At 41.1% G+C, this 24,866-nt stretch overlaps 1 protein-coding gene and 1 long non-coding RNA gene across 3 annotated transcripts in view; both read left to right on the top strand.

Moving 5' to 3' along the window:
- Positions 1 to 9,159, top strand: part of LOC132817449 (uncharacterized) — a 29,153-nt gene extending 19,994 nt beyond the window's left edge. The window contains exons 1-3 of one of the 2 annotated variants that reach the window (XR_009644882.1): positions 594 to 645; positions 2,093 to 2,158; positions 9,093 to 9,159. This is a non-coding gene — a long non-coding RNA (uncharacterized LOC132817449). Of the gene's footprint in view, positions 1 to 593; positions 646 to 2,092; positions 2,159 to 9,092 lie in introns of those variants that run through there. The other variant, XR_009644881.1, reaches the window with a different exon arrangement.
- A 19-nt stretch (positions 9,160 to 9,178) lies between these two features.
- The window catches only part of c7h7orf57 (chromosome 7 C7orf57 homolog), a 44,771-nt gene continuing 29,083 nt past the window's right edge, over positions 9,179 to 24,866 (top strand). The window contains exons 1-2 of the mRNA XM_060827762.1: positions 9,179 to 9,275; positions 19,008 to 19,107. Of these exons, the coding sequence (XP_060683745.1) occupies positions 9,179 to 9,275; positions 19,008 to 19,107 (197 nt within the window). The remainder of the gene's footprint in view (positions 9,276 to 19,007; positions 19,108 to 24,866) is intronic.

Genomic DNA, 24,866 nt, shown 5'->3' with positions numbered 1-24,866 from the left:
AAATCATGAGGGGCATAGATCAGATAAATGGATAAAGTCTTTTCCCTGGAAGGAGGAAATCCAAAGGTAGAGGACATTAGGGTGAAAGGGAAAAGATTTAAAAGGGACCTAAGGGGCAACCTTTTCATACAGAGGGTGGTGCATGTAAGGAATGAGCTGCCAGAGGAAGTGGTGGAGGCTGGTACAATTACAACATTTGAAAGGTATCTGGATGTGTATATGAGTAATAAGGGTTTAGAAGTATACAGGGCAAATACTGGCAAATGGGACTAGATTAGATTAGGATGCCTGGTCAGCATGGACAAGTTGAACTGAAGGGTCTGTTTCCATGCTGTGCATCATCATGATTCTATGACTGTATAAGTGAAGGATATATTCTTTGCTCAGGAGGTTCCACTAGTAGGTAAGGGCAGCCTCCAATACCTGTCCAGCAGCTAGGAAACAGTTAACCAAGCAGTCTTTGCAAAAGTGTTAAGATGTTGTCCAGATAAGGAGTGAGGAATTGAATGTTAGGCAACTCACTAGCAGTCTTAACTTGTTTTATTGTGACTCTTGTTCTCCTAGGATGAGGGAAGGACAGGTATTCAGGGAAATGGAAGTAATCGGCACAGCTGTTATTTTTGTTGCAGGTTGAGGGTGTCCCAAGTGAGTAAGTTGGCAGCACAGAGGTCATACAGAATTAGCAGTTTCAAAGATTAGGGTCATTGGGGAAAAAGTTAAAGTGGTAGAGAATGGCCTTTTGTGGGAGGTGCATGCTGTAACCGTGATAGAGTATGTCTGAGGCATAAGGAAGAAAAGATTGTAACACATACACTGGTAGAGTGGAGAAGGACATAAACCTTCTTCCAACATGCTGGCCATTCCCCAGACAGCTGAGTTTGCACTGACTCATGTGACAACCTTGGTGCAGGCTGGCATGGTCTGGCATCATAGCCTTATTTTCTGGTCCTGGAGTTGAGGTGGACCGCAGTGGGGAGAAGATGATATCCTACCTGTGTGCTAACCTATCTGGCCAGCCCTCCAGGTTCCTAACCCAAGTGGGGCACCAAATTTCCCTTATCTGCCATATTATGGGCAAACTCCATGAACCGTGCATTGCAGCTCTAGACCGATGGTGCTTGTCTGGCTGCAGGTGGCACCAGGAATGCCAGTGAATTCCAGGATATTCCAGTTGTGGCACATTGTTCCAAGAATGGCACGTGATAAGATGGGCTAGAATCAAACATTAGGATTGTTATAGCAGCAGATACCAAGGAGCAAGAAGGCAGAGATGGCAGGTTAGGTGGTGTTCAGGCTCCTGACCCATTAGCTCCCTTTCAGCTGACTGGCCACATCCTTCTCTTTGTTTTATTGTTTCTAATCATTTGTTATTATTTCTTAATTTCACTTTAAACCTTCCTTCCTTTTGTGACTGAGCTGTGGCAGTTTCAGTTGATACCACTCAGGACTCGGCAGTTTTGGTGGGCCCGTCCTTGGTGGTTCCACCACACCAACTGGTCCTTGGCAGCTTTGACAGGCAGCCAATTCTTGGCAGTTTTGGGAGGCCACCGGTTCTCAGCAGTTGTACAGGACCTAGTCCTCGGAAGTTGGAGAAGGGCTCGGTCTTCTGCAATGGCCAGTTTGTGAAACCAAGAGGCCGTGGAATGAACAAAAATTTATATTTGTCTTAACTTGGTCTCATTTTTTACATGTGTAATTTATGTAATTAAATAGCTCTGTTTTTGTGGTGACTTATACACATTTTACTGTATTTTCACAAATTTAAGTAACAATACATTTCTATCTATCCATTTATCAGGGTATGTAGTTCATGAGACAAATTTGCTAAGATAACAGCAAGAAATCTTGCTCAATGAGAACCATCCAAAACAAAATAACAAAACTTGCACTTTGTCAGAAAGGTGAAAGATTCAGCCCATTTGTGTCTGTTTACTAGAGAGAGAACAGAAAGAAAACAGAAACAGATGTGAATGCAACGAATAAGCAGTCTTACATGAATGGCTTGTGACTTATGAGAAGATGCATTTAAAGATTTACACCTTAAACATACTGCAGGTATTGTGCAAATATTAACACAAGATTTATTTTACAGTTCCAGAGTGACCAGTCATCAACTGAGGGAGAATAATGGCTGACAGTAAAATCCATGACCAATCTGGTAGGCGTTTTTAATGTTTATTAAGTCATGTATATAATTTTAATGGAATAAACAGTTTGCAGTGAAATAAATTACTGCTGGAAGAAGTAAATCTGTTACATATCACAATATGTTTTTAAAATTCACACTATTTAGTTCTTTGTAAACTATTATTACTGTCATCATTACCAAAATGTGTTCTAATTATCATATTTTGCCTATCAAGCTACATTTATATATTCATTAAATGATGATGGATTAATACTAACAGAGGGATTTCAATATTAAACAAATTGCCAGTGGCGTTGAAGAAATGGTACTGTGCTTTCAATAAAAATAAAGTTGTTACAACAAAAATATTACATGGAGAATCCTTCAGCTTCTTGGTGTTTCTAAAACGAAGTGAAAGTCAGAATGGAACTGGCTGGAGGTTTTACCTATATGCTTTCTTTTAATTGGCAAACTGTCCATGAGAAAAGGTTTCTTGAGTACATTTATGCAACAATGTTGGCTATAGTATTCACTGCTTTCTCCTACATTTACAGTTTTAATCCTTTTGAAGATTGTCAGGCAAACAGAAAACAGAGAATAGGCTTAAATAGGTCTCTTTCAGGTTGGCAAAATGTAATGAAAGTTGTACCACAGAGATTGGTGTCGGATCCTCAACTGTTTACAACTGATATGCATATGACCTAGAGTTGGTTGGCTCAGTTGACTGGATGGCTGATTTGTTATAAAGTGTGATGCCAACAGTGTGGGTTCAATTCCTGCACCAGCTGAGGGGACCATGAAGGACTCTCTTTCTCAAACTCTCCTGTTGCTTGAGGTGTGGTGACCCTCAGGTTAAATGACCACCCATCATTTCTCTCTAATGGGAAAGTAGCCCTATGGTCTGGTCAGAATATGATAACTTTACCTTTTTGTGGAATGGAGAGGTTACTTTAGGAGGAAAAGTTGGACAGGCAGGATTTGTATACAATGAAATTAAGAGAAACAATGAGTTGACTGAAACATGGAGAATTTTAAGGGCTCTTGAGGTGATAAATGTGAAGAAGTTTCCTCTTTTAGGAAAATTTTGAATGAGGGGTCACTGTTTAAAAATCAGAGGTCACAGCTGAAAATGTGTTGCTGGTTAAAGCACAGCAGGTTAGGCAGCATCTCAGGAATAGGGAATTCAACGTTTCGAGCATAAGCCCTTCATCAGGAAAAATCAGAGGTCATTCACTTAGAACAGTTATGAGGTGAAAAGTTCTCTTAGATAGCTGTGTGTCATTGGAACTCTCTTCCTGAAGAGGTGGTGGAAACAGAGCCCATTGAATATTTTAAAATCAGAGATAAACAACATCCTGTTAAACAAGGTGAAAGGTTATCAAAGGTAGAATAAGATTATGGATTTGAGGTTTCAATCAGATTATTGAATAGTAGAGCAGACTCAAGGGGCTGAATGGCTTGTTCATATAAACTAGATGAGCCATTCAAATATTGTGGCTTCAAAAGCAATTCAAAAGCTGGGAATGCTACAGCGAGTAACTCAGTTCCTGACTCTGCAAAACCTGTCAACTATCTGACATGGAGTGGTGTGATACTTGATAATCTGAAGCTATCATGCTGTGATACTTATGTTAACTCCTGTAACATAACGCTGAGACATGGGTCATGTGGTACTGAACAATTCAATGAACGATTATTACAGCTCATTGTATTTGCTATGTACATTATGAACATAGAGACTAGTATGTCTAGGCTCAAGCTAAGCAGTTCAGATGTACCAAAGTACAGTTGGTTATGATGCAAGAGGATGGAGCTTAAGATGGAGATAGACCTTTCAACCACTAGGTCACAGGCCATGATATGGTGAGGACATCATGAACAGGTCCCTTAAAAGTGCATCACACTTCTACAAGGCATAAATTGAAGTGTGATGGAATACTCTTCACTTGCCTAGACGAGTACAAACATTCAAGAAGCTGAACCCTTCCAGCAACAAGTAGCTGAATTGATTCACACCCAATCCGCAGCCTCTAACATTCACTCCTTTCACCACTGATGCCCAATGGCAGCAATGCATACCATTTACAAGATGCATTACAGTAACTCAGCAATGTTTGTTGACTGTACTTTCTAACTTGTGACATCTACCCCCTTGAAGGACAGCAGATACGTGGGCACACCAACCTGAAAATTCCCCTCAAAACCACTCACCTTTTGACTTGGAAATATATTGCCATTCCTTCAGTGTTGCTGGGTCAAACTTCCTGGAACTCCCTAACATTACAGTGGGCTAACTACAGCACATGGACTGCAACAGTCAAAAAGGTCGCTCACTACCACCTTCTTTCGGCCGATGGACAATAAATGCCAGTGCCACTCGCATCTCACATTTTAAAAAAGTCAATCAATTTAGATGGGCAGAAGCATCTGTTCATCAACGATTTAAATTATTCTCAAATGCCCAGTCCAGTACAATCCAATGAAATTGAGAAGCACTAGAAATTATGATTGTAACAAGAAATAGTTCTTAATTTTTCATCAACTCTCAAACGTTATGGAGATTTCTTCCAATTTACCATTTGCAACAAAGGATTTTGCATATGATTCTGCTGCAAATAGTGGTCAGAGCAAATTATTCTCCTTCATTAAATTCTAAGCCTGAACTAACACAAAATTAATAGGAATGAATTACCTCTAATAATAAAGACACGGGGCTTAATATGCAGATCAGTGGACTAGAACTGTAGTTTTGTCAAAAGTCCACAGGAACTTTTGCAAACTCCATTGGAGTCCTTCTGAAAAATTGTGACTGTGGTGCAAACAGCATTTCAGGGCCATAGCCTGTGAGACAATGAACCAAATAAACTCAAACTTTACATGGTAAAAACAAGGACTGCAGATGCTAGAAACCAGAGTCTATATTAGAGTGGTGCTGGAAAAGCACAGCAAGTCAGGCAGCATCCGAGGAGCAGGAAAATCGACGTTTCGGGCAAACGCCTTTCCAATATCAATGCTTAACATGAACTTTAACTCCCTGCAGTGCAACCCTCATCCACACAAATGGCAGTGGTGGGATTCGAGCTCACGCCTCCTTAGAGGCTGGAGCCTAAATCCATCACCATAGACCGCTCGAAACATCAATTTTCCTGCTCCTCAGATGCTGCCTGACTTGCTATGCTTTTCCAGCACCACTCAAAGCTTACATGGTTGATTCATGGCTTGTGCTGTCTTAGCTGATACCAAATGTAAGAGTTGATAATGAGGTGATTATACTTCTTTTCAGGGAAGGAAGACATTCCTCCCAAAAGGCAAGCAACATTAAAATTAGGGAATGGGACATACTCTCTGACCAATCTTGTATACTGTACTTCCACATGTAGGATGAGTATGACCAGCATATTCATTTCCAAGTATTATTTTTATTTTTTAGTATAATTTCCCCCCCCCCCCCCGCATTATTCTTTGAATTCTGCTGAAATCTGTGGGAGGATAAGATTGAGTCCTCAATGATTAACTAATTTCATGACCTTCTTAAATAGTTCTTGGAGGAGTTTCCAGATGACATCTACTGTACAGGTGGATACCAGTACCTTGAATAAAGGTGAAACTAGAGGGTTTTTAAAAATGCAAACTTGATGTTCCACAGCTATTTATAAAATATTAATTTATGGAATTGGACTTAAATGCTTTATCATTTATTTTCTGAGTTTTTAGTGGCTAACTGGTCACTAAATTTTACAGGATTTTACAAGGCACTGCAGTACCCACCTCCCCGAAATATAAAGTCAGGGAAACCCACCCACAATCCTAATGGCTGCACTACAGCAATTTATCACTGAGAGTAGTCTTAATTGTTTTAAGTTGAGACTTTTCCTGTTTCTCAGGAGGATGACCTGGCTCAGAAAGAGCTGTCTATCAATTGTATGATTGGCGATTCTGCAGTCCCAGCAGCTCCAGTGCTTGGACTACAGGTAGTCCAACTATACTAGAAGCCCAAGTTAGTCTGGGAACAGGGGTCTTGATCTTGTGAGTGAGGAAGGGTGAGGTGCTGAGTCCAAGAATCCAATGACTGGGTAGTGATTAGTTTCTTCCACAGGTATCTCCAGTAACCCCAAGGGGAGGCAAACGTTGTTTCCCCCACCTTGTCCAATAGTATGTCACACAACTAAACCTGCCGGACTTCCTGTGGCATTAGCTTCCACCCAAATCAGTGGGATGAGCCCTTTAAGTGGGCAGTGATTTGCCAAGCATAGGTAGGATACCCGATGCCACCCTGCTTCTTATGAAATTTCACACAAGTTGGTTGGGTGAGTAGTTTCAGGAAGCCATCTGCTGGAATTTATGTGCCCTGCCACCTTTAAAGCTGCCAGCAAAGGAGCATAAAAAGTGTAAAGCCAAGCCATTAGAGAATAAGGGAATATGAGAATAGGGCAGGGAAGTGGAGTCATGATAGCAGATCAGTTCTGATCTTATTAAATGACAAAGCCAGCTTAAAGGGCTATTACTCAGCTTCCTCTCTTTTGTCCTATGTTTTTTGTATCCTGATATCATTATACATTGTCGGCTCAAACTGAAAAGGTAGTTTTCAAATTGATATCTTTTAAAATATTTTGCAGTTTACTCAGAAGTTTTTGTGATTGATATTTTCTATTAAGTAATGGGTAGCATGTTCAATCTTCAGTGATCTGCTGACTGTGCACTTATATTGGGTCAGTGCCTAGATTGTTTCAGAAAGAGGGTTTTGTGTCTGACCGCAAGCCTGTAAAAATGATTATGAGAGCATTTTTTGAGAGAATGCACATTGTTCACTGGTCATTTGGTGAGGCTTATGCTTTAGTCAGTAGGATTTAGAACAGAGCTACAGAATTTCATGAGTACAAGGATTTTTCAGTATCCGAAATGAAACACTCATCTCTGTGATTACTAAATAATCCGGCCATGTCTCATCAATTTAAAACTTTGCAGATTCAGAAAAAATCTATATTTAGCAATTTGAAGAGCTTGCATATAATAACTTGGGTGTTCTCAGTTGTGCCTTTATACAATGTCTTTATCCACTTTGTTTATACGGAGATTCAGTAACATAATTGATATTTAACAGTTTGTGAACCAAGCTGATCTATTAATACTGTTTCTTTTAGTTACAAGAGTTTGAAGATAAAACTAGAAAGTGCTAGGTTATGGCTCTTCAGAACTGAAGGAGGCTTGAAATTCTGGATGTTGATGAAATGCTGGGTGATTCCAGGAGGCCAATTCTTTTTTACCATACGTACATAGCTCATATGATGAATGTAGCACAAAATTTGAGAGGGTTTTCAATGAGATAGTAGTTTGTTCAGACAGTTAATGTAAAGAAAAGGCAGCACTAAATGGGGGGAGAGATGAAATATATCGGGAGGAAATGAATGATATAATAATGGGCAGGGATCAGGTCAAACATGATGACTTTTAGAAAATACTGATATATACCCAAATTAATGTCACAGCAAAATCTTTCACTGAAATGGATCTAAGCTAAGTCAGTATCTGTTTAGAATAATTAGTAAGTCATTGTCATCAATGTTTACCATTCATATTCCTATTCTATACTTTTTCTAAATCAACTACTTTTATGTTGTTCCAACCTTTGAGCTTTTTCTCTGAGTTTACAACAAATGGAATATTGCTACAGCTGCTTCAGTAAGAACAAGTTCCTGTTTATTTGTGTACCACTGTCATTTATTATTTTCCAATATCATGTGGGAATGAAATGTGTTTTCACAAAATTGAAAGTGGAAATGCTGAATCTGATCTCAAAATACCAGTTAAAACTCCTGAAATCCAACATCATTGAAAGGAATTCAGCTGGCAGTGGCTGGACTGAAGTAGGGGCCATTAGGAAAGAGCTTTATTGAAACAGTGGAGACAGGTTACAGCAGGTTCACTCGGTTGATTGCTGAGATGAAGCAGTCTTTCTTCATGAAAAGTTACAGGCTGGGTCTATACTCATTGACGTTTAGAGCAATGAGAGTGAAATAACTGCACAGATGCGTATTGCTATTCTGTAGAAAATGAATTGTTCTATATCTGTTTGAAGCCCTTTGGGGCTTTAGCCAAGTAATCAATTTAAACGTTGCAAGGATGGGTGGGAACTGGTCGGTGCTGGGAATAGCACTCATGGTAGAACATCCAATTTTACTAGCCTCTCCAACTGCCAACTTGCCCCAATTGCTCTGTGGTCCTGGCTAATATATTGCAGAATGGGGTGGGTAATATATAGGGTGCTGCTGTGCTGCTTTTGTCTTTTCCTCTCCCATTTCTGATATTTTCCATGACTAGAAATGACCTGACAAAGGCATTTAATACATGTGCCTAAATATGGGCTGGTATTCAAAGGCCTGCCTCTAAAAATAGCATGCTGTCTTTATATGTCATCTGTTAATGCCCTGAAAAACTGGGAACATTGAACTAAGCATCTTTTAGCATCCAACACTAGAATGGCACAGTGAGAATTAACTATTTTCTGCAGGGTTAGCACAGAGTTACTCCTCAGTGCACAAAGTCAACCTGTAAAAAAAATGTGCTCACTGCTTTTTCCTTGCCAGCAGGCAATATCTCCACGATGCAGTGATACACATCTAACACCCCTTCAATGTTGTTCCCCCTTTCTAAATAATGTATTTTTTTTAATGTAGGCCATGAATTAAATGACCATAACATTAGCAAATTGGCTGGAATCCAGTTAGACCTTTGAGTGGGTGGATCAAGATTGAACTGAGATTTCATTAAGGCAGAAAGTCCTAGCCAAAGTGACAGCAGGCATGTCAGCTGTTTCCAATCTGATATTCAGTGAAATTTATGGTTAACTTAATTAGTTTTGATTCACTACTATTAATTAAGAAACCTGAAGTAAAATATCCTCTGCAGATGTTGAGTATTTATGTATGTTTTTGAGGTTTTAAACTCATCTTACTTATTGTCACAGAGCAATTTAAAGCTACCTTAAACTTAAAAGAAGGAAATTGTAGCAATAAACAACGGGAAACCTCACTGATCCCTGGCCTTGGCTACATGACAACTGGAGAGGAAAGATTCCGAGGAAGGCGTAATGCTGTTTTTGATTCTGATTCGGATTACGTGAAGTTGGCAAAACGAGGGGGCATTCCAGGTAAGTCCATGGGCAGCTAAAAAATAGAGGTGGGTACATCTCAAATCTCACATACAAACATATGAATTAGGTGCAGGGGTAGGCCACTTGACCCCTCAAGCTTGATTCCATCCAGTAAGATCACAGCTGATCTGATTACTCCATATTTCCATCTACCCTAATTATCTTTCAACCCTTTGCTTTTCAATAATCTATCTACCTCTGCTTTAAAAATACTCAAAGCCTTTGTTTCCGCTGTCTTTTGAAGAATTTTAGAGGCCCCTCACATGCTCAAATTAAGTGCACAAATCATGATTTTATTCAACAGTATCCTCTAGCTGTAGGTTCTCTCAGAAGAAACATTGTTTCCAAAGCCATCCTGTCAGAATTCCTCAGGATCAATCAAGCCACCTCTTGCACTTCTACGCTCCAGTGGATACAAGTCTAGCCTTTCTAATCTTCCCTCTTACGATAACCCACCCATTCTGGATATTTGTTGAGTAAGTCTTCTCTGAGTTGCTTCCAATGCATTGACATCGATCCTGAAATAAGAAGGCCAATATTTCAGCAGTACCCAGCTGTATTTCTATGGCCATTTAAATATCTTGAAGAGAGATGACAAAGTTTAGAACATAAGTAGCATAGACAGCTTTACTATTGCAATGTATACACTCAGGAAATGCATTGTTCTTTTAAATGAAATGTCCTTGAACTGCAGTAGTTCTAATGGGAGGCAGTGTCAGGTGCCAGATTGTTTTTGAGTAAAAAAAGGCATTTCAGTGTCTGCAAGGGTTGTTTGATGCAGAATTAAGGTGTCCTAATATTCTTATGCTGAAAGGGAAAGAGAATAATCAGTAAGATTCAAAGTGAAGGCCTCTGAAGTAATGATATCCAAAATAATTAGTTCCTTGGAAGGCTCCCAAATGTATTGTTTGAAGAAAATGTCCTGAATATCCTCCATGAACCCACCTTTCAGGTTGCTTTTGTCAATTTTGTTGGTCCAATCTATGTGAAGGTTCAAAGCTACCACTGAATTGCAGTACCTTTCTTTCAAATTTGAATTATTTCATGGTTTATACTCTGTCCTACTGTGTAACTACTCACAGAGGACATATAAACGATTCCCACCAGAGACATTTTGTTATTTCATATCTGTACCCAAACTGATATTGTATTTTCATCCTCTAAACCAGTATTTCTCAACCTTTGCATATTCAACGCCCCCTTCTTATCCTTGAAATCATGCAACGTCCCTAAATCACCAAAGTCTGTTTTTGCATAAATAACTGCAATACACCGTAGTGCTGAAAACAGAAAACTTTTGTGAAATATGTTTTATATACAACAAAAAAAAGTTATCACTTATTACTGTTCTTACTGTCCACCTACTTTTGGCTCACTCTGTATAAAATTTAGTCTGTGACAGCAAAATAGTCAATGCGATCCTTGTGGTTCATGTTGTCTTGCTAAATCATATACATTTGGTTCAATTTTTGTCAAAAGCAATCTCAGGTCACCACGCTGAACAACAATCATACAATTGCGGGTCTTATCTTGTATTCTGGTGACAGCATTGAATCCTTTCTCAACCAAATAAGAAGTAGGAAATGGTAGTGCAAACCGCTTTGCCTCTTCGCTTAATAACGGGAAACGACATCGGGTGGCATCTTGAATTCAAAAAAGGGGCTCACCCATTTGCGAAAACCGAATTTTCATTGCAGTGTCATTTTGGAGCTCTATCATTTCTTCCTGAAGGCAAATGTCCATTTCTTCTGCGCATGAAATAAAGGGGCCAGTCAATCATGTAGGGATCTCCATCTTGATAAGATCAGCAAATCATATTTTCATATGATCCTGCAGTGCACAAATGTGAGCTGAGTAGATAAGAAATTGATCATCAGTAACATCCTCCACGATATTGTTTAAACTCGGGAACTGGTAAAACTCACAACGACTGATATTCCGATGAAAGAGATCAAGTTTCGCAATAAAAGATGTAACAGCATTCCTTGCTTTTATGAAACTCACATTATCTCCTTGTATCTGCATGATCAGCGAATTGCACTTATCGAATATAACCGCGAGGTATGCACAGTCGTGTTTTATGGTTTTGGCTTTCATACAAAGGTTTTCATTATTTCTGTGTAGGAATTCGATGATAGAATCGAACAGTTCATGGAAACGATTGAGGCATTTTCCTTTCAAGAGCCATCTCACTTTGGTGTGTGGCAGCAATTGCAGAAATTCATCCTCATTCGCTTTACTGAGTTGGCGGAGAAGTCATTCATTCAGAGCATGTCTCTTTATATAATTTACCACATCTATCACCATTTGTAGAGAATGGTTGAGGGCTTCACTAAGTTTCTTTGCAGCCAGATGCTGCCGATGGATAATGAAGTGTACTGTGAAAACATGTGGCACTTTTCTCTTTAATAATGCGACAAATCCCCGATGTTGGCCAGTCATAGCACGCGCACCATCCATAGCACAAGCAACACTGTTTTTGAGGGGAACAGACTTTTTATCAAAATAATCCTTGACGCAGTCGAAGATAGTCTTACCTTTGGTATCTGTTGGTAGATCTAGAGCAAAAAATAGTTCTTCTTGTATTTCATTTTTGTCGATGAAATATACATACTCCAAAAGTAAAGCTTAATTTCTGTATATAGGACTTTCATCAATTTGTAAGGTGATTTCTTTCTTATCAAAATTTGAGGCCATTTCATCGATGCACCTTCTCACAGAATCATTGTTAAGAGGAATACTCTTGATAGTCATTGATGGTTCCTGATGTAGCACAGTTTATAACACTTCGGCAATAGCTGGATTCATCCACAGAATGAGGTTTACCACATTTTGCAATTAGCTTTGCTATGTTGTATGATGCCACAAGGCCATCCACATTTGTGGTTCCCATGTTTGATAAAGCAGTGGAAATTGTTGATCACTAATTGAATTTATTCTTTAATGTTTGAAAATATGCCAAATCTTTGTCCTTTTTGTCACTGTGTTTCTTTTCCAAATGTTTAATTAGACGAGAAAGCTTCATGGCCTCATTGGAAAAACTTTGTTCACAGAAGAAGCACAGTGGTAACTGCTTTTTAGATGGAGATTGAATAAAGCCATATTGCAAATAGTCCATGCTACACTGCCTGCAATTTTTCTTACTCGATGAGGCCATTTTTACACTGTCGCTCAAATACCCTGATGGAATCATGATCATGATAATTTTAAGACGCTCAGACAAGTGGTAAAATTTGATTGGCTAATTAGCTGTAATGTGCATTCATTCTGCCACCTGGTAGAACAATTGAAAAGCTGTGTTTCGTCTTCCTAGAAGCGACACGAGTTAGGTGATATTGATCTCGGCAGTAGAATCAGTGCCAACTGCGAACGAGTTCAAATGGTTTGCTATTCACAGAAAAGACTATCAATAGTAGCGCAGCAACCAGAGCGCATGCCTCCATGGGTGCAGGGAAAATAACAGACTCGTGTTATGTGACTATCCATCTGCACACAGCAATGTCCTTCAAGGACACGGCAGTCTTCCAAATGATTGGTAAGCTTTCTACAAAGTCGTTCAGTGCCCTCTTGCCGCCCCCTTTGACTTCAACGCCCACTGAAGGAGGGCAAACGCCCCTCAGGGGGCACTTCCACCCCGTTGAGAAACACTGCTCTAAACCAAAATTACTTTCATCAACTACACTGATTTTGTCCATTACTATCAGAACTACCACAAGCATCTTTCTTTTCTTTCTGTCGTTCCAGAATATCAAATATATTCTTACTTCTGTCAACTTGGACGGCTTCCTGCAGCAGAGTGCTTTTGACAATTTGTTCATCCTCCCTGCAGCCTCTACTCTAGTCTACTCAAGTTGCAAGAACCTTGAGTCTGTTAGGTAATTGCAAGGATCCATTGCTGCCTTTGGACCCCCATGCCTACATCATCGCCACACCTGTTGTCCTTGATTGATGAAAGGTGTGATTGCTTCCTGGAACAAAGGGGAACAAAGTAACTTTATCTTCCCTGATGCATCATCGTGTAAAGAAATCAGATTTCGGCTATCAGAGTCAAAGTTTCTCAAGCTGCAAGCATATAATGTAATGTAATAGCATGAATCGCACTGGTGCTGGCTTATAAATGAATCGCTCTGAATTGGTTAACATTGGACTCTGCTTCAGCACCACCCAATATGATGATCTCATGTAGTGCTGATTGAGGAATGGAGAAGTCCAGCTTAGGATCTGCTCGATATGTCAAGACGTGATATACCCGACACCGCATAGTCCTAGTATTATGTCTTACTAATGTAAATTGCATACATAACAATCATGTAATAAATTGCATTTTGTTAAGACAAGTGCCTCTTCTTGTTAAGACCCACAAGCAGTACAGCCTCTGCCATTGTTAACTGAAAAGGCCTTGAGGCATTGTATAAAGAAGGATTGGGGGGCGGAGGGGGGGGAGTCACTTGTGGCACAATGGTAGTATCCCTGAGCCAGGAGCCCTGTGCACAAGTTCCACCAGTCCAGAAGCATATAGTAGCATCTCTGAACAGGTTGATTAAAAAATATCAGGGACGTAGGATTGTGCATAGCTTTCGGGCGCCAGGGACAATATGTTGGACTTCTCATCTGGGCTTTTGTGGCGCAGTGTTAATGTCACTATCTCTGGACCAAAAAAAAGCCCAGGCTCCAATTTCACCTGCCCCAGAGATGTATAATAACATTTTGGGCAAAACTCCTTCATCAGGAATGCTGATTTCGCCCGAAACGTCAATTTTCCTGCTCCTCGGATGCTACCTGACTTGCTGTGCTTTTCCAGCACTACACTGTTGACTCTAATCTCCAGCATCTGCAGTACTGAATTTCACCATGTATAATAATAAGTCTGAACAGCTTGATTAAAAATATCAAAAGAGAATTGATGCAGTACTCTTCCCCAATATTTAGCTGGTTTCACAAACCATGTCCACCAGCATTCACATGCTCTAACTGCAACATATCACCTCCTTTATTGCTTAATTTAACTAATTAATTGACTAATACAAGTTTTTTAAAATGGGAATTGGGCCAATGACCTTAGCATTATTAGCACCATATTCTAACCATCTGATCTATTCAGACTATGGTCACCTTTATCTCACAATCTTTTTATACCCAGAAGCGCTATCATACACATCTGAGCAACTTTCCCACCACCAAATCACATGTGTTTTTACTAACCACTACCCATAATCACCCATGTAGTCAATTAACTATTTACAAGCAATGCCCATCATAAACAATGCAAACACTAATTCAAAGTTAAAAATACGATTTAAGCTTTGTCAGTTGTTACACCAAGTTGTTTAACTATTAAGCTATAAATTTAATGCAATCCCTATGTTTTTCCAGTACTGATTTGAAATGCTGCTTGCATTTAGAGGGATAAAATCAACTATCTGCAAATTAAAGTCTTGAATACTCATCTCCTGGAGACTGAAAAGATGGTTATGGAAAGCAAGATCTTCATCTTTGCACCAAAACTCCACCATACCAATTCAGAAGTGAATACATATACCTCATTGCACTCAAGCCTCATCACATTCTGTGTAATAGCAAAACCATATAACCCAGATGGCCTCCTTCTTCAAGGACCGCAGATTCCCCCCAGACGTGATCGACGATGCTCTCCACCACATCTCCTCCACTTCCCGCTCCTCCGCACTTGAGCCCCACCCCTCCAATCGCCACCGGGACAGAACCCCACTGGTCCTCACCTACCATCCCACCAACCTCCACATACATCGTATCATCCATCATCATTTCCACCACCTCCAAATGGACCCTACCACCAGGGATATATTTCCTTCCCCTCCCCTATCAGTGTTCCGAAAAGACCACTCCTTCCGTGACTCCCTTGTCAGGTCCACATCCCCCCCACCAACCCAACCTCCACTCCCGGCACCTTCCCCTGCAACCGCAAGAAATGCAAAACTTGCGCCCACACCTCCCCCCTTACTTCTCTCCAAGGCCCCAAGATATCCTTCCATATCCGCCATAAATTCACCTGCACCTCCACACACATCATTTACTGCATCCGCTGCACCCGATGTGGCCTCCTCTAAATTGGGGAGACAGGCCGCTTACTTGCTGAACGTTTCAGAGAACACCTCTGGGACACCCGGCCCAACCAACCCAACCACCCCGTGGTTCAACACTTCAACTCCCCCTCCCACTCCACCAAGGACATGCAGGTCATTGGACTCCTCCATCGCCAGACCATAGCAACACGACGGCTGGAGGAAGAGCGCCTCATCTTCCGCATAGGAACCCTCCAACCACAAGGGATGAACTCAGATTTCTCCAGTTTCCTCATTTCCCCTCCCCCCACCTTGTCTCAGTCCAACCCTCGAACTCAGCACCACCTTCCTAACCTGCAATCTTCTTCGTGACCTCCCCGCCCCCACCCCACTCCGGCCTATCACCCTCACCTTAATCTCCTTCCACCTATCGCATTTCCAATGCCCCTCCCCCAAGTCCCTCCTCCCTACCTTTTATCTTAGCCTGCTTGGCACACTCTCCACATTCCTGAAGAAAGGCTCATGCCTGAAACATTGATTCTCCTGCTCCTTGGATGCTGCCTGACCTGCTGCACTTTTCCAGCAACACATTTTCAGCTAATAGCAAAACCAGCCTACTTTTATCAAGCACTGATGACTCATACTGAAATTCCAACTGCTAGGGAAGCTTCCTGATAGAGTGAGTAACACATTGAATTGCTTAACAATAAACTGTCACAGCTGGTAGTTTCTATGAATGAGGCTCCTTAATTAGGTTATCATTTTCCGTAAGAGTCTAGGGCCTGTGTGGCACAATGTTACTGTCCCTACCTCTGAGCCAGGAGGCCCAGATTAAACTCTAATCTGATCCAGAGGTGTGTGTAGTAGCATCTCTGAACAAGTTAATTACAAAACATGGTAAAAACAATGACTGCAGATGCTGGAAACCAGATTCTGGATCAGTGGTGCTGGAAGAGCACAGCAGTTCAGGCAGCATCCAACGAGCAGCGAAATTGACGTTTCGGGCAAAAGCCCTTCATCAGGAATAAAGGCAGTGAGCCTGAAGCATGGAGAGATAAGCTAGGGGAGGGTGGGGGTGGGGAGAGAGTAGCATAGAGTACAATGGGTGAGTGGGGGAGGAGATGAAGGTGATAGGTCAGGGAGGAGAGGGTGGAGTGGATCGGTGGAAAAGGAGCGAGGCAGGTCGGACAAGTCCGGACAAGTCATGGGGACAGTGCTGAGCTGGAAGTTTGAAACTAGGATGAGGTGAGAGAAGGGGAAATGAGGAGTTGCAGTGGGAGAGGGACTCCCTGAGATTCTTGTAGAGAGAGGAGGAAAACTTCTTCAAGGCAGGCATCCTTGCAAGAGGATTCGCAGTAGGGTTAAAGTCAATGAAGTAAAAACAATGACTGCGGATGCTGGAAACCAGATTCTGGATCAGTGGTGCTGGAAGAGCACAGCAGTTCAGGCAGCATCCAACGAGCAGCGAAATCGACGTTTCGGGCAAAAGCCCTGCCTTGAAGAAGTCTTCCTCCTCTCTCTACAAGAATCTCAGGGAATCCCTCTCCCACTGCAACTCCTCATTTTCCCTTCCCCCACCTCATCCTAGTTTCAAACTGCCAGCTCAGCACTGTCACCATGACTTATCCGGACTTGTCCTATCTGCCTATCTTCTTTTCCACCTATCCATTCCACCCTCTGCTCCACGACCTATCACCTTCATTCCCCTCCCCTACTCACCTATTGTACTCTATGCTACTTTCTCCCCACCCCCACCCTCCTCTAGCTTATCTCTCCACGCTTCCGGCTCACTGCCTTTATTCCTGATGAAGGGCTTTTGCCCGAAACGTTGATTTCGCTGGTCATTGGATGCTGCCTGAACTGCTGTGCTCTTCCAGCACCACTGATCCAGAATAATTATAAAACATGACAAAGGCAGAGTTTGCAGATGCCTTGTGGCATAGTGGTAGTCTGACCTCTGAGCTAGGCTACCTACATTCAAGTTCTCTTGCTCCAGAGGTGTGTCATAACATGCCTAGACAGATTGGTTTTTAAAAAATCTAAGGCAAAAGCTGGAGGACTCTAGTGGCACAGTGATAGTGTTCTGCCCCTGTGCCAGAACACTGAGGTTCAAGTCCCATCTTCTTCAGAGGTGTATCATAAAGCATTTTAACCGGGTGATTTAAAAAAAATCAAATGTCCTTGACCATATCCGTGTGAGACACAAATTTTCTAAGGCAGAGTATGACAGCTAATCAAAATTAAATCTGAGAAAACGTCACCAGAGAGATTTCCATCTACATCAAATTCAAAAGTTAGTGGCCATAACCTCATTGCTTTAAAACCTCATCACATTTTGTACAATAATAAACCTATTCACTTTTATAGTGAGTTTATGATCTACTTGAACACTTGCAACATTTTTACATTCATTTTCACAGGATGTAGGAGTTACTAGCAAGACCAATATTTGTGCCCTTCCTCAATCGACCCTGAGATAGTAAGCTGCCTTCTCAAAACACTTGCAGTCCTTATGCTGTTGGTACACCCACAGTGCTGTCAGGGAGATGGGTCCAGGATTTTCACCCAGTGCTATACTCCAAAGTCAGAATGGTATGTGGCTTGGAGGGGACCTTGCTGATGGTGTTCTCGTTCATCCAATGCCCTTATCCTTATAGGTGATAGAGGTTGTGCATTTTGAAGGTGCTGATGAAAGAGTCTCGACAGGTTCCTGCAGTGCAACGAGGAGATAATACATATCTCTGCCACTATGCATCAGTAGTGGAAAAAGTAAATGTTTAATATTCCAAGTCAGCATCTGATGACTAATATTAACTATAGCTTGAGGAAAAATCTATCAGAACTTGCACCACATTCCCAATTTGGCACTCATACATTGTAGCAGTCCAGCCTCATCACACTCTGTGCTTCCGCACTTGGTCTTTGAAAAGCTGCAGCAGAATTAAACTTCTGCTTCAATGTCAGTAAATCTCTCAGGAGCAACACTACCAGTTAAAGGAAAAACTGCCATGAAATGAAGTGACAAGGAAGAATTGTGAGCAGATTAACTGCAAATTCACATTGGTAGTAGTATTACTGATCCACTAAAATCAATCATAGAGTCATAGAGATGCACAGCATGGAAACAGACCCTTCGGTCCAACTCGTCCATGCCGACCAGATATCCCAACCCAATCTAGTCCCACCTGTCAGCACCTGGCCCATATCCCTCCTAGCCCTTCCTTTTCATATACCCATCCAAATGTCTCTTAAATGTTGCAATTGTACCAACTTCCACCACTTCCTCTGGCAGCTCATGCCACACACGTACCACCCTCTGCCTGAAAACGTTGCGCCTTAGGTCTCTTTTATATCTTTCCCCTCTCACCCTAAACCTATGCCCTGTAGTTCTGGACTCCCAACCCCAGGGAAAAGACTTTGTCTATTTATTTTATCCATGTCCCTCATAATTTTGTAAATCTCTATGAGGTCACCCGTCAGCCTCCAACGCTCCATGGAAAACAGCCCCAGCCTGTTCAGCCTCTCTCCATAGCTCAAATCCTCCAACCCTGGCAACATCCTTGTATTACTGGACAAAGAATGTAGTCCAATGTGTTTGTAACATTTTATCATTCATCGTTTAACAACAGTTGCAATACAGGGAAATGTCTAGAGATGGGTTAAAAACTTTTTCTTTGTTTTGCTTAAGATCTACTAACCTTTGGTGGATTGTCACCAAAATCAACATGTACTCCCCTCAAGAAACCTGAATGGTTGTCACCTGAATCTTCATTCCAAGAAAATAATCAGTAAGTAAGCTTCAAATTCTCTGTGTGCCTGGCCGTAGAAATAATGGACTGAGTCTTCTGAGAATTGGCAGTCACTATTGGAACATAATTCCGATCCCACTCCTTTACTATATTTCAAAGCTCCATATTACTGCCTGGAACTTCTGAGCCTATTCAGAATCATGGAGTGGTCTTTCATGAGAGTCATTCTTCATAGCACAGGGGAATCAAGGATGGAGAAAGAGAAGCCGTTCACCCTAGTTGTTGTATTCTGTTAAGTCTTCATTTACTAACACACTGAAAGGTTTTGAGACATTTAAAAAAAGTTTTTCGGTTTGTTAGTGAATGAGTGTGAATGTGATTTGTGGACAAGTGGTTTAGAATGGCAGGGGTATCATATGGTAGGATGGCAGGTGGTAGTGCGGGCAAGCTGATGGGATGGTTGCATTGCCTGCTAGGTAGAGTGGGCAGGGTGCAGGCTGAGTCAGATTGCAGTGTGACAGAGGCATGGTGGTAGAGTGGTGATGTCATGCCAGGGAGGAGCAGAACCTGGGGGACTGGGGAGTCAAGTAGAAGTTGGAAGTCAGGGGTGGGTAATCAGGTGGGGTCAGTCATAAGGCCAACCCAAAGGTTCATAGACTCACTAAACAAAATCAAAAGAACTACAGATGCTGGAAATCATAAGCGACTTTCCAGCAGTGGTTGGGATCCTTATTCTCTCCTAATAATGCAATACTCTTAAGAATTGTAACTATAATTGGATCTAGTTGATGCTTTCATATTTACTCTGGATTGTCACAATCTGTGTTCCAAAATAAACTGACATTTGTTGCAAGATTGCTCAGAGCTGCTGCAGGGGACAGTATTAGAGATGTAAACAGAGCTGGTAGTAAGCGAAAAATAATTTATGGTCTAAAGGTTTTCGGTCAGGCGTTATATGCACAAAACGTATGTGGCAAGCAGTTTAGTTCTGGTCCATTTTTGTCAAAGGTGTTGTGAGTAATTGATGTGTCATCTGTGTTCCTTCACTTAAAGTTGTCAGTGAAAGTTGTATTTCATTGATTTGTACCCCACCTCCTAAATTCTCAAAAGAAACAACTTATGACCTAGAATTTTTAAAAATTTTGTATAATAAGTTGTAGCTGCAAAGCAGAACTGACTCGAAGGTAGAAGACAGAGGGTGGTTTGTGAAGGGTTGCTTTTCAGACAGGAGGCCTGTGACCAGTGGAGTGCCACAAGGATCGGTGCTGGGTCCACTGCTTTTTGTCATTTATATAGATGATTTGGATGTGAACATAGGAGGTATGATTAGTAAGTTTGCACATGACACTAAAATTGGAGATGTAGTAGCCAGTGAAGAAGATTATCTCAGAGTACAACATGATCTTGATCAGAGGGGTCTATGGGCTGAGGAGTGGCAGATGGAGTTTAATTTTGATAGATGTGAGGTACTGCAGTTGGAAAGGCAAATCAGGGCAGGACTTATATACTTAATGGTAAGGTCCTTGGGAGAGTTGCTGAACAAAGAGACTTTGGAGTCAAGGTTCATAGTTCCTTGAAAGTGGATATGCAGGTAGGTAGGATAGTGAAGGCGGTGTTTGTTGCTTGCCTTTATTGTTCAGTACATTGAGTATAGGAATTGGGAGCTTCTGTTCAGCTGTACAGGATATTGATTTGGACAGTTTTGGAGTGTTGCGTGCTATTCTGGTCTCCCTCCTATAGGAAGGATGTTGTGAAAGTTGACAAGGTTTAGAAAAGATTTATGAGGATGTTGCCAAGATTGGAAGATTTGTGCCACAGGGAGAGGCTGAGTAATCTGGGGCTGTTTTCCTCGGACTGTCGGAGGCTGAAGGGTGACCTTGTAGAGGTTTATAAAATTATGAGGTGCACTGATAGAGTAAATATGAAAGCTGTTTTCTCTCAGGTGGGAGAATCCAAAAGTAGTGGGCATAGGTTTAAGGTGAGAGGAGAAAGATATAAAAGGGACCTAAGGGGCAACGTTTTCACATACATGGTGGTGTATGTATGGAATGACCTGCCAGAGGAAGTGATGGAGGCTGGTACAATTACAGCATTTAAAAGGCATGTGTATGGATATATGAATAGGAAGGGTTTATAGGGATATGGGCTAAATTTTGGAAAATGGCAAGTGATTTATATAGGATGTTTGATTGGCCTGGATGAGTTGGATTGAAGGGTCTGTTTCTGTGCTGTATATCTCTCTATGACTGTATGAGAAGAAATGGCAACAAAATATCAAACAAAATTGATTCGGTTAGTTTCCAGTAGCAAAGATAAACTTCAAGGCAACTTTAATTTACCTGTTGGAAATAAAGGCGATTAAGTTGGATGAGTGACTCACCCTCTGGTGTCCAACATAAATCCTGTTGTTTTCTATTGGAAAACTCACCAGCGAAGATAAAAGCTGACAAATCCACAATGTAAGTGCTTTTTCCAGCACCCCTTGTAGGCTAGGCAGAGCAGTTGACAAGGAATCTAGTAGGATCTCACTTCAATAAGACAATAATGCTGAAGATCTGAAATAAAAATAGTAATTGCTGGAGAACTCAGCAAGTCTGATAGCGTTGGTAGAGAAAAACAAAGTTAACATTTTGAGTGTGAAATGACTTTTTTTTGAAACTCTTGACCTGCCTCATATGGACCAATGAGGATCTGAGGACACTGTGGGCCACCTGCTACAAGTTTAGGTAGTGGCCTGAATGGGAAAGCTGATGGTAAGAGGAATACATTGAGGCTAATGGGTGACAGGAAGTCATAATTGTACTCCTGTGTTTGAGATCCCGTGGTTAACATCCCTGACATTTTCTCATTGCTATCATAACTTTTTCTGCACCTGCATCTATGGAATCAATGTTTACCTTATCTGCTATCTTTTGTATATATTTATTAAAACTCTTACAATCTGCTTTTGCATTCCTGGCTAGTTTAACTTCGTTCTAATGTTGTTCCATTTTATCATCTTTTTGGTTACTCTTTCCTGACTTCAAACACTCTCCCAGTAATCTATGGTTTCATTTTATGATGGACATCCTTCTCCCTGTAGGAGGTGATATGAATATAGCCTGAGAACTTTGGTGAGGGTGACAGCATGAAATTGCCCCTTGCCGATGGTGTGGGATGATCGCTACTGACATCTTGCTCCCAGGAATGGTATCTACTTTAAGCTTCTGAAGCCACATGTCATTGTGGTGAACTCCTGACCACAGCCTAGGCTGTCACTTATACTGATTGTCTGCTGGAGTTTCCACTTGTCATGTTTGATGTTGAGGGTACTCATGTAGCTTTCGATAGCATCCCTTATTCAAAGTTTTGGGCATCTTGTGGTCTTTTGACACTGACTATCTCCCAGTGTAGCATATCCTTAGGATATGTAGACACCTTCCATTCAGTGCACATGCCCAAACCAGAAACCCTGTTTGCTTAATTGGTGTCAACATTCTTGACATGTTAATTATTCAAAGGACTGCTTTATTTGCGATTTGTCTTTCCATGTGATATTCAAGATACATCACAGACACTGGAGTGGGAAATTATTGAGCCTTTTTCTTGAGGATTTAAGTTACCATATAGAAATATGGTGAGGGTGCAGGCATTATAAATAAGTACCTAGATCCTGCCAGTCAGCTTTTTGTTTCTCCATGCCTATTTTCTTAGTCAGCCAAAGTTACTCACTGCCTCCAAAATGATTGTATTGAGCTCTTTGTCAAGAGACAGACTGTCTGTCACCATTTGCTCATGGTAGCTTTTGAATTATCCAGCTTACTATAATATGTATTAATGTGGATTCTCAATAAGCAATATCTTCTGTGCACAATTAAACACAATGAATATACAATTAACAGCCAGCATGGTTTCAGCTGTGCTTAGTCGAATCGAATAGTTCATTCTTTTTCTAACACTAATGTCCATGCCCTATGAAGCCAAACTACTTTTTCTCCACACTATTTTTGAGCTACACATGTAATTCTTTCTAGTTTGCTTGACTCTATGTTATTTTGCACATAGTTCAGGCAGTAATCTAGAAATTATCCTTGAGGCTTTGTTTCTCAATTCCAAACAAAACACCTTAAACTCTGTCTGTCGAACCTCATTCAATGTTGTTAATTTCAAACGAAGATCATCACATTTGGATCATTTCTCTCCCACTCCAAGTTCTTCTCACCCTTTGAAGAAAGGGACTGAACATTTACACCAAGCAGACAGGCAACCTTGAGAACTCATGGGCTTGACGGCAGAGACTATTACCTATTTCCCTGACTATTCTGTCCCCTAACACTAGCACATTGCTTTACACTCCTCCCATTTGAATGGGCTTCTGCAGAATAGTGCTGTGATCCATTTGCCCTTCCACCCCGCAATCCTTGTTATTGTCCACATAGGCAACAAGCCACTTGTATCTGATAAAACAACAGGAGTAGATCTCCTCCATCACCACATCCTGCATTTCCATACTTGCTAAATCACTGTCCCATCATTCTGACCAATTCTAAAGTATGAGTGTTAAGACTTTTCCTGGAAGGAAGTACGTGGGTAACTCTCTCCCGCCCAATGCCCAGCAGTGTCAGGAGCATAGACTCCAGCTCAACAATTGACTATATTTCCTTGAGCTGCAAACACTTAAGGCACATATGCTTGTCTGAGATTGCTATACTGCCCATATATTGAAGCTACAACACACCATCTCTGCTGTTGTATCTATTTTTATGGACAAGACCAGCCCACCCCTTCCCCCAAAATAGATACTAACATTCTCTTATTTTAAAGGTAAATGTCAGATGTTGTATTCACGGTGCAATTCGATTGGTCAAACTACACAACGTTAAGCAAAACTCAATTTACCCAAACACTACAGTTAAAATACAAAAAATAATGAAGAACTTGGAATAACAACTCTAATGGAAATCTTAACAGAATAATAGATACAGTAACCATTACTAATTAACTGTTCCAATATAGTAACATCCCATAAACACAGGTTTGGCAAAAAGGCAAATTCAGAAAATAGGTTGTCTCACATGCAGTTCTCCAATCCAGGAGGAAAGAATATCAAACAACATTTCAAAGAGAGCAAGTGTAGTGCTGGGAGAGATTCACTGCCTTCCAACTTTGCTGAGACTCTAGCAACAACTGCCAAAAGCTAACTAAAAATCCTTGATCTGTGAGAGCTTGACCACACCCACTCAGGCTGTTTTTTTATTGTTCCAAAAAAAAACACCGCAAGGCCTCAGAAGTTGTTTATCTTCTCAAAGACTGCTTGACACCAGTCCCCCAATCTTTCTCACTAAAAGAAATCTGGACAAAACACACCTCTTAATGCCATAGCATTGTCACACTATCTAAACTGTTTCCTTATGTATTTAGTCAAAATTATTGGTCAACCAATAAGTTCAATTCAATAGATAAATTGGTTGATGTGGTTTAGATTACTTACATTAGATTACTTACAGTGTGGAAACAGGCCCTTCAGCCCAACAAGTCCATATTGACCCTCCGAAGAGCAACCCACCCAGACCCATTCCCCTACATTTACCCCTTCAATTAACACTACGGGCAATTTAGTATGGCCAATTCACCTAACCTGCACATTTTTGGACTGTGGGAGGAAACCGGAGCACCTGGGGGAAACCCACGCAAAACACAGGGAAAATGTGCAAACTCCACACAGTCAGTCACCTGAGGTGGGAATTGAACCCGGGTCTCTAGTGCTGTGAGGCAGTAGTGCATGCCAACGTGGTTTATTAATTAAATAGATGACTAGT

Source organism: Hemiscyllium ocellatum, chromosome 7, assembly GCF_020745735.1.
Source record: "Hemiscyllium ocellatum isolate sHemOce1 chromosome 7, sHemOce1.pat.X.cur, whole genome shotgun sequence".
In the NCBI taxonomy this organism is placed as follows: domain Eukaryota; kingdom Metazoa; phylum Chordata; class Chondrichthyes; order Orectolobiformes; family Hemiscylliidae; genus Hemiscyllium; species Hemiscyllium ocellatum.
The sequence above is the reverse complement of the archived record's forward strand: the minus strand, read 5'-3'. Positions and strand labels throughout refer to the sequence as shown.